Source organism: Orbicella faveolata, unplaced genomic scaffold (genome assembly GCF_042242905.1).
Source record: "Orbicella faveolata isolate gen_17 unplaced genomic scaffold, um_ofav_v1 contig_37, whole genome shotgun sequence".
NCBI lineage: Eukaryota > Metazoa > Cnidaria > Anthozoa > Scleractinia > Merulinidae > Orbicella > Orbicella faveolata.
Window position 1 is genome coordinate 1449890 of NW_028301566.1, and position 10737 is coordinate 1460626.

Here is a 10737-nt window from a genome sequence, read left to right on the forward strand (position 1 = left end):
ATTTATAACTCACTAACGTTACGTTGTCTAGATCACACAAGGAGAGAATATATTCAATGATCTCTCATTTAAGTTACATTCAACATTTTTTCAAGCTATTAAGGATTCCAACAGAATTGAAAATATACCCTGACACCATATACATCAAACTGTGACGGAAAAGTTCAAACGAAAAGCACTATGACATAAAAATGAAATACTGCAAAAAATGGCCGCCATCTTACCTTCGATAAACGAACAGAAAGGAACACTGCAGGGATGGCACGTGTTGTTAAAACGCCGGGGTGGACCCGAAGATCGATGGTATGGAAGGGCTGAAAGCGATAAATTATTGATTGGATCGATTTATTATCGACTACGGTAAGGAGGCGTCGCCACTGTATGTCACGTGATTTTGTCGCCATATTGTTGCTCAAGGCTCGCACAAGGAACTTCTGAGGGGTCAAATTTGTTGAAGTTTCAAAATGGTGTTCTTCGAAACTTGTGGACCGAATGAAGCCATGGTTGTATCAGGTATTTTCGTAACACTTTATATTTTAACATTTGTGCTTTTATGGTAAAATTCATAGAGTCAAAAGCGTGGAATTAAATCGAATATTTTGCAGGTGTTTTGTGCGTAAAGCTAGATTGCATTGAAAGTGAATCACACAATGCATGATGTCGAGCGGTTATTTCTCCGTTTCTTTTGCAGGCGTCTGCCATAGCAAACCAGCATTAGTTGCCGGTGGCCGTGTATTTGTGTGGCCCTTGATTCAAAAGTTGCAGAAGTAAGGAAATTTGTGATTCCGTGAACAATATTGTACGCATGCTATTGTAATGTCAGCATTCTTGTCATCGCTAGTAAATGCATGAAGCAGAAAGGTATCTTCGATTACGCCTTTCAGAAAGTTAAAAAAAAATTGATTTTCATGACCTGCATCTGTTGGAAATGGTGAAGTTTATGTTTCACTGTACGAAATTATTGATTGTGTGCGAACATACACAGTTATCTGTTATGTTTGTTTACGTCGACATGTCGCTGACTTTAGTCAGGTCAAAGACTTTATTAGTGGAAGAGTGATGGTCACGTTATACAGGCGGTCGATCTTTTATTGCTCTGCAACCACGGGGATCATTCATTTGAAGTCAATTTTCAAGAAACAATTAGTCAAGCGATACTGCTTTTTATAAAGAGCAGGGCCGGGTTGTTCGAAACACGGATTAAAAGTTAACCGAAGTGTTAATTTTTCTTGCATAAAAATGCTTTTTACTGCTTACGTTTTGTGTAGTTTGAGCTTAGTCAGGCTCAAAACTGAAGGACAAACATTATAAACAGAAAACTTAACCAAAAAGTTACAAACTGAAATCAAAGTTCTTGCTAACCTGCGTTAGCTTAATTGGGCTTTGAACAACCAGGCCCAGATGACAAGTTTCCCCAAAATAAATCTACAATGTACATCAAGGAATAAACCCTCAGCCTCTATATATGCTCTGACGGCAATCATTGCCATGGTGGAACCTGATTTGGGGAGCAGATCTTTGTTAGAGTACCAGTATTAACACCTGCTTTCAGTGTTATGTGCATACTACGCAACTCTTTTGACCACCTTTCAACATGCCGTCTTTTAACGTGCTGTGCAAATGGCTGAAAGACCATTTAACTGTGAAACTTGCAACATTTCCGATTATTAGCAGAGGAAAGGACAAATAAATAATAATTACTAACCTCAAATTTAAATTGCTTAAGAAGAATGTGGACTTTGCATGTTTCCCGATTTACGGATAAATCAGACTATTTGAATGTAGTTGATTGCCTTGCAATTGTGACCTCCGGTAGAATTGGGCCGCTACTGCTCAGTTGAATTTTGAAAGATGTAGACATTAGAACCGAAACAGTAGATTTTTCTCTCACAGAATGTTTTCTTGATACTCCTAGCCTTACTCTGATGTCAAATAAATCCATCTTGCATGACTAAAAGTTGAGTTCGACCGTAAAGAAGTCTGTTGTGCTTACTTTTTTTATGTAGTCCAGGTTACATAGCATGTCGAAAGATGCTCAAAAGATGTCGCTTATGCACGTAACATTGAAAGAGCGTGTGATGTAAGATATCAAAATGGAGATGTTCTTCTATGTATGAAATGGCTATGGGATAAAAACGTAAGGATGCAAGGTTACAAAAACATAAAACAGTGTGCAAAAAAAGAAAGAAAAAATTGAATGCGTGCTGCTTACCACTACATCATATTTACACTTTACACTAAGATAAAGATGAGCTTTTTCTATGAGAAATTTAACTACACGAGTCTCGGCTATTTTATAGTGTCAATAAGGTTTGTGCCTTGTGATTGGTTCTTTGCATAAGGCAAATGTACTGTGAGCACAAGTCACAAATATTCTAAGAGTTTGTTTGAAAATAACTTTGGATTTTGTTAAGTATCATTCCCTTTACTCTAAAATCATGAAATTAATTAATATCCATATGGTTTGCCTTTAGGATCTCTCTTAACACAATGACCTTGAATGTTGAATCCCCACGTGTCTACACTCGGCATGGAGTGCCAATCTCGGTGACTGGAATAGCTCAAGTAAGACAACCAATGTGTAGATGGCAAACTAATAGATTTTAAGTTAGGCTCTTATTTTCAACTCTTACTTTCAAAAGTTGTTCAAATAATTTATTTAGTAGTTTTACTTGAGGAGAGACAAGAGGGTCCCATTTAGATGTCCAGTGATAGTGGTTTTGTTTATTGAGAGTTTCCACAAAAAGTGGCTCTTTAACTGAAACCACCAGAAAATAAAGATGTCAGCAAATGGTTAACAAGTTATTTACAAAGTTAAATGATTAAATATTGGAAAAAGGAAGAAAAATTCACGAAAAGATATTTAGCCTTATTTCATGTGGAATTGCAGTTTGTCTCAAGTGGTCAAAGTATCCAGTGAGCAAGCATTGCAAGAAGCTTAACTTTTAGTCATGTTCATCTTTCTGTTAAGAAGATGACTGTCTTTGCTAGAGGTGGGTTTTGAGATGATTAAAAAAATCTGATTTGAGCCAAGAAGTCTCTGGATTTGTCAGTGAGGGCAGGCCAACTGAAATGACATGTAAGCAGCTGCAGTTGAACTGTTATTATTCACTGTCCTGTGGACTGTGGACTGTTCCCTTTGCAATTGATCCTCTCCAGGTTGCACAATGAGTGTCTCACACAATACTGGGTCAATCAAATCGCATTGTATGCGGTCATGTTGTTATATGAAAAATAATTCCATTTGCAGGTGAAGATTCAAGGCCAGAATCAGGAAATGTTATATGCAGCTTGTCAGCAGTTTTTGGGGAAAAGCCAAGAGGAAGTCCGTTCTGTTGCCTTGGAAACACTGGTAAGATTTCCATAGACTGACAATCCATTAGCAGTCACATTATGTTTGTAGCAAAAAACAAATTCGATATCATACTTTTTCTTTATAAGATCATGTACATGTACATCAAATGTGCCACACGCATAACCTATATTATATTATTTACTAATCACCTGTGTGGTTGACCGTGGACCTGGAGTTAACATCATTGTTAATAATTGTTGGATGTTGTCCTTCAGTAGCATTTTAATGAAACTGGCAAAAGTTCTATTGAGGCCTTACACTACTGTAAAATTGATATCATTTAAAAATCCAAGCTTTCGCCGATCCACGGCATCATCCCGATGATGCCGTAACATCATTGTTAACATCATCATTATTGTCAGTAATATCATTGTTGTGAACATCATTTTTGTAGGAAGGCCATCAAAGAGCCATCATGGGTACAATGACTGTGGAGGTAAAAATAATCAAATTTACTTTATTTTTGTGCTGTATGTTGTACTGAGGACATTACCTTTCTAACACTTCAGAAATATTATATTCGTGATCATAGTTGCTCTAAATTGCATAAATGTATGTGTAAACCATGATTAAATTCATGGCATTGTTTAAAAGCTTCATATAAAATTGCAGAACTTTAGCTTACCTTGATGTTTGTTTTAAAATAGGAAATCTACAAAGATCGAAAGAAGTTCTCTAAGAGTGTGTTTGAGGTACTGATTAAAAACTGGTTTGTTCTATTTTTATTGCTAGAGAATGTTAGAAAGTTGCTGAAAAATGTACTGGCAATCAAACAAAACATTATTCATTAAACTGCTGTGTACATTTCATGGCTAATAGCAGCCAGTAATTCAGCTGTAACATACACTGTAGGCCCTTTGAAATTTGGCATTTAATGAGTTGCCCAGTTGATGTGAATTGTCGGTGATCTAAATTATTTAACTTACAGTAAGTGACTTTTTGAGGTTTTGTTTGGGACAAGAAGATGGTAGTACAGGTGAGATACATGTATATCAGTTAGTGCTGCCTTATTAGCTTGGTTTATAGCATGAGAAGATGCTGTTTCCATCCAGGTTGCCATTCCTTCCCTGAAAAGACAAAAGAGACTCTTCAGAAGCAAGGGCATTCTTTTGGTTTGGGTGTCTAATTTCTTGCAACAGCAAGTGCAATTTTTTTCCTCTCTGAGTGCAAAATATAGGAGTGCTGTCTTTGAAGCATTTTTTACTAAGAACTTGAATGTTTTATTTTCTGTTTAGGTAGCATCATCTGATTTGGTAAACATGGGAATCAGTGTTGTAAGTTACACAATAAAGGACATACGTGATGAAGAGGTATGTGATACATTGTACAAAATTAATATTAGTAACTTACAGGAACAATAAAGAAATCTGACCCAATTTGATTATCACCTCAGAGAAAGAATGGCATCTGCAATCAGTGTTCTGAAGGATGAATAATGCTAGTAGATAGAGTAGTTAATGTTTTATTTAAGAAATGGTAAGCATGCAGCATGCAAGTATCGAGTTATGGATGCACAGGGGAGGTTGCTAAGCACGAAAGAAGTGTAACGTTTTTGGAACAGAAGGATTTCTAATGTAAGACTTCACAAACAGAGATTTGTTAAAGCTCTCGTGTTCAAGTTTTGTTCACCGAAAGCATGTAAATGGCTTTCGATGCCAGAAAAGTTTTACAAAGAAAGCTTGTGATGAATTTTATTGTCATCAAATCACTAGAAAATTCTCTCTAGAATTCCCGCAATGCATTACTAACCTTGAAAGGTTGATACAGACCAGTTTGTTGTTTTTTGGTCTGTCTCCGAGTGCTGAGTGCCTTTGTTCAACCAGCTGAATCAACTCCTGCTCGCTTAAATTCGCAAATCTCTTAGGTGGAGGCCCTGCAAAAAAAGTAAGCTCAAAATTTGGTAGCTCACAGGAATAATATTCCTCATCTCTGGAAGAATTATTAGATTTTTATTAGATTTTTCAATTGCCAAGAAAAAGTACAAATGAACAAACTGATGTGAGCGTGCAACCTGTGGGCAAATGGAGCGAGCGCATTAGCCCATCAGAACGTGTCCTTCACTAAGGCTATGTTATAATTATCCTTATTGGCACCACTTGATATATAGATTATCCAGTGGACAATGTTATCCAATCTTTACACCAGCAGTCATGTCTGACAGTATTGACTATACTTTCACATAGACTGTTTTGTGAGTTAGACAAGAAGATAAATCAATATCAATATAGTAAGCGTACACTGTATATTTGTTACAGGGATATCTGCATGCTCTTGGAATGGCCAGGACTGCACAGGTCAAGAGAGATGCCAGAATTGGTGAGGCAGAAGCAAAGAGGGATTCTGGAATTAAGGTAGGATTTGTACTAACAATAAAATTTCATTCAAAGTATTTTTTGACTTTGGTATATATTAGTAATTTTAGTTTTTCTTTGTAAGCCTTTAACAAAAATTTTGACAAATATCCACTACCGATAGTCTTATTAATTACAGCACAACACATTGTGCATTATTATTGCTCACTTTGGGCCAAATGTACAGTAAGACAGGTTACTTTGAACTTAGGTTTCAGATTTGCATGGTTTATGTTTTGAGCATGGAAAATTGTTAAAACGGTAAAACAGTGATAGTCTTGGAATGTCTCTCAGGTGCATTAATATTGCAAGTTTAATCTTCATATCTGAGTAATGCAGCCATTGCACTTACAGACTAACAAGTCATTTGAATTCATTGTAGGAAGCACTAGCTGAAGAAGCTCGCCAGAGGGCCAAATTTGAGAATGACACTGAAATTGCTAAAGCCAAGAGAGATTATGAGTTAAAGAAGGCAGCCTATGACATTGAAGTTCAAACTAAAGTACGTAAAGCTCATACTGTAGACTAGTTGTTGATGTTAGGTGGCTGTGATTTAGTTGGTCAGTGCTTTTAAATGAACATTCATTGAATTCTGCTTTATGCCTTTGAGAAGCATAAAAAAGCTACGTTAAGTCTGCTCTTGGATTTGCTTTGATCAGTACAGCAGCTCTCTCTTGCCTCCCTATAAATGGCAGTCCTTAAACTGCAACGATGCAATGATGAAATCTACTCATTGACTATTATATGAAATTCTTGCTTTGGAAAACAATACTTATTAATGTGGGTTGGCTTTTTGTTTTGTTTAGGAGTAGTACTTCATAATTTTTCAAGGAATAGAAGTGTAAAGAGTACAGTCATTTACTTATTTGACATTATACTACTGGCAATTAAATGATGGTGATGGTGACAAAGTTCATATTTTGATCAATGCAGAAAGCTCAGTCTGAATTGGCCTATCAACTTCAGGCTTCCATAACAAAACAGAAAATCAAAGAAGAAGAAATGCAGATCAGGGTTGTGGAGAGAGCACAGCAAATTAATGTTCAGGAACAGGTACATGTAATAAGTGATTAACAGGGTGCAAAGCATACCAGATTTTCAAAAGTTGTAACTAGTCCCCCTCCCCCCCCCCCCCCACAAAAAAAAAATTGTTGCTACACTAAGCGTGATTAACAAAATAATTCAAAATTCAACTAATAATTCCATCTCTCTCACCAAAAATGTCCTCATAAAACTTATCTTGCCCATTGAGCTAGCAAAGGATAAACTCCCAGCCCTGGGCTATTGGACATGACTTTCTTTGCGTGCTGACTAAAATGATTCTGAAATAGCAAGGTAGTCAGTGGTGAGCTCAGTTGTGCCCTCTGGGTGTTAGCATCACAACTGAATGCTCCAGCCCTCACAATCGTTCTGTTCATGATCATTTGGTAAGAGACAATCTATATCCTTTTTAAATTCAAAATAAGTCTAGTTTAAGTAAGAAGTGATCTTACTTAATTGTTTAATTGCTTGTATAATTATGCTTATCACTTAACCTGTCTTTGTTTGGTCTCTTTCACAGGAAATTTCCCGTAAAGACCGTGAGCTTGAGGCTACCATTAAACGGCCTGCTGAAGCTGACAAGTATAGGATGGAAAAACTTGCTGAGGCCAATAGGTAAAGCAATAAGTACTAATTGAAAAAAATTATTTCATAACAACTTAGTGATTTTTAACACGACCTGAAAAGATGTATTATGGTATAGGTGTCAGTTAAATTAACTTGTTTGTGACTGTTGCTACACGTAGTGTAATGCATTAGAAGGTTTTGCACAAATTTGTGACTGCTACGGTGAATGAACTTTATTAAAAAATGAAGAAAACGTTTTTTTCTTTTGCTATCCACTTGTAGAGACACCAGTGAAAAAGTTTGGGAAAACAAGAAATGTTGTTTAAGTTCTCTTAAAATTTCTTAAGTGTTTCTGTAACTAGATAGAAACATGGAGAAAATGTTTCCAATTTTGTTTTGGAGAACATTGCAAGAAAAAAATGAAAGTCATTCATGTATTTCCATGATCAAAGTGTGAATTATATTTGCTTAATATGCAATCATTATTACATGAACAGCTTGCAGTGCTAGTTCTGAGTTTCTACTGAGTTCAAGACACACAGCTTTGAACTTGCACTCTCTTATGGGATGTTTTCTAATGATATTTATTTTGTGGTCAGAAATCGTGTGGTACTGGAAGCTGAAGCCAATTCAGAGGCCATTAAGGTTTGAAGAATCCACCTTACTTTCTAACCCTGCCTTGTTGCTTGTCTTCCATTTTTCAGTGTCAGCTTTTTGTACAAGTTGGACTCGTCCAACAATTTTTTTCATCGTTGTTCATTCTTATCACTTGTCTGCTAGATGGTTTATAGCTGCTGATCTCTCATATTGATATATTCACTTGACTGTTAACAGGTGAAGGGTGAAGCTGAAGCTTTTGCCATTGAAGCTAAAGCCACAGCTGAGGCAGAGCAGATGGCCAAGAAAGCAGATGCATGGAAAGAATACAGAGAGGCCGCTGTTGTTGACATGGTCTTAGCTACCATGCCAAAGGTAACTTCTACATACTGAACGTCAAAATTTATCCTATGGATGCTCTAGACACAGTTTTTCATAGTGGTAGTTGGCCTGTTATTTATTGTTAGGTAATCTCTGGCAAGTTTTTTGCACCCTGAAGATGGCAGTAATGCTGAGACATTGGTTAATTTATCCAACATTTTAGTACCCAGAGAAAAGCTTACTTCATCCATAAGTTTAAGAAGTTACCAAAAATTAATCATTCAAGTTGTTTATAACATAAAGGACAATATAAAGATGATTACTATTATCAAGTGATCTTTTTTGAAAATCTTTGGGAGTCTGGGTCAATTTTTTTTTTGGCATCTTTGCAAATCCCCTTTGGGTTTTTTTTTTGTGGAAATTTAATTTGGGTTTATCTCACTGGAATGAATTTATGAAGTTGAACAATTCCCTTTTCCCACTGTGTTGCTTGTAGTCAAGTCTCCCCCTCAATACTTTTCCCAAGGTATGGTCTGTTTATTATTTTGAATCTTCAGAGAGAAGGTTAAGAAAAGTAAGGAATTGATTAGTTTACTTATGAAGGCTGGAGGTCTTTATTATATGTGGCACACAAATCACGCTCATGATTTTGCATTGTTAGATTGCAGCTGAAGTTGCAGCACCACTTTCTCAGTGTAAGAAGATTGTGATGGTATCAAATGGCAAGTGTGACCTTGGAGCTAGTAAAATCACTGGTGAAATCCTGGAGATTGTCGCCAATTTGCCAAAATCAGTGGAGGCACTTACTGGCATTGATATCAGCAAGGTAAGAATATAATTAAAATATATATACTGATACGATAAAAAAAAAACTTAGAAGAGATTACTTTTTTGATGGACAGTATTTGTGGAGTTGAGGTACAGGTTTTACCATAGGAACGCACTAGACTGGTTACCAAGATAAAGAAAATAGCTTTTTGTTGACAAGAAGACAACCCTGATGGTATAATGTTGCCCTGTTAGCTGTATTTTCCACAGAGGTACAAGACTCGGCCATAAGATGCAAAATATATCTACTGTGTATGTCTACAGTTCTTAACAGCAACTTTATTATTATTATTATTATTTTGCTTTTGTTTTCCAGGCAATGAAGCTGAGCAACAGAGTCTAGATGGCTTGATGTATTGTTCAATTTGATGAAATCTTTCAAATTAATGACGTTTTTACTTAACGAGTCAATTTCAGTAGGCTTGCTATTGTTGTTAACTTTAGAGCAATGTTATATGTTTAGTATGTAGTGTACTGTTTATGAAGCACTAGGCGTAATGAGCTTCATAGTAGAAGAGTTCACATAATTATTTGTTCATTATCTCTGCTGAGGTGTAATTTTGTAATTTACTTCTAGTTTAAGAAAACGTTTAACGGTAGCTAAGCCTCAATAACTAGCCGCCTGTTTATTGTAAGTATCATTGTTTATATCAAGCTTGTACTACTGCATTGCAAATGCAGGGCTGACAAATGGTACGATTTTGTGAGACAGCAAAATAAGTGTTTTTTTTTTTTCTGAGAGCTTGAGACTTTCTCAGTCTTCAAGAGAAGTCTAGACTGAAGCCACATCAAACAAAATAATCAAGATGGCAAGAACTGTGAAATTTGTGAAAATTTTATGTATATGCTTTTGAAGGACCATTTGCCATTTACCATTTGCCACCCCTAAATGGAGATATGATATTACTAGTAACGAACTGAGTCATATCAGCATTTAGACTCCCAAACTGCTGTCCATACATTTTTATCATGCTTCTGGACTGAGTCTAGCTCTTAGGATGTCTTTCCTAACATCATGGTCAGATCCATTGTGTAGTCTTATGACGAGAAGACAGAACTAACAATATCGTTGTAATTGTGTTCGCGTCGTCTTTTGGCTTCAAAAGATTGTTAATGGGGCAGTAACCAACATGTTATTCCTACAAATAATTTAGTTACGTTGTGTATTAAACTGAAAAACTGAGGAAATAGTGCTTGATTACCAGCAACGTAGTTTGCAATAAATTTTCAGAGTTTTTGGCATACTGTTATCCACCATGAAACAACGTGGAGTGCGTCGAGACACTAAGATTAGCTATATTATATTAGAAGTGGCTTATCAATAGGGCAGGCAGTGGTGTTAAATGTAAACAGTTGTTACTAACGCCCAAATGTATCGTCTGTCTTGAGATAAAATAATACATTTAACTTGTATTTAGAGTAATTTATTGCAGACCCTGGGGTTAAATAATAAGAGGCTGTGATGGCAAACAATATGGCTCCTTGTCTGGAAACATTCTAGCCGCGTAGCTGGCGTTTCCAAAAAAGAACACGAAGGGAACAAAACTTCTAGCGAGTGCAAAAAATAAGGAGCAGGGGGAGGGGGTTACCCCCTCCCCACTTCTCCCCATTTTTTCTCACCCCAGGCGCGCTCCTTCGCTCGCCCGCTTGCTCGCTCGCTTGCTCGATCTTCGCTGG

At 36.6% G+C, this 10737-nt stretch overlaps 1 protein-coding gene across 1 annotated transcript; it reads left to right on the forward strand.

The window, feature by feature from the left end:
* The first annotated feature begins 375 nt into the window (after positions 1–375).
* LOC110057773 (flotillin-1-like) lies at positions 376–10471 on the forward strand. Its single transcript, XM_020764365.2, has 15 exons — positions 376–513; positions 692–767; positions 2475–2565; positions 3251–3352; positions 3750–3791; positions 4003–4047; positions 4591–4665; positions 5611–5706; positions 6089–6208; positions 6640–6759; positions 7268–7362; positions 7914–7959; positions 8149–8286; positions 8894–9058; positions 9377–10471. The coding sequence occupies exons 1-15, from the start codon at positions 465–467 to the stop codon at positions 9401–9403; spliced, it is 1287 nt and encodes a 428-aa protein (XP_020620024.2). The 5' UTR covers positions 376–464; the 3' UTR covers positions 9404–10471.
* Positions 10472–10737: the final 266 nt, after the last annotated feature.

Coding starts and splice junctions, on each gene's coding strand:
- LOC110057773 (XM_020764365.2), top strand. CDS start 465: ATGGTGTTCTTCGAAACTTGTGGACCGAATGAAGCCATGGTTGTATCA. Junction 768..2,474: donor TTGATTCAAAAGTTGCAGAA/GTAAGGAAATTT, acceptor GTTTGCCTTTAG/GATCTCTCTTAACACAATGA. Junction 7,960..8,148: donor CCAATTCAGAGGCCATTAAG/GTTTGAAGAATC, acceptor GACTGTTAACAG/GTGAAGGGTGAAGCTGAAGC.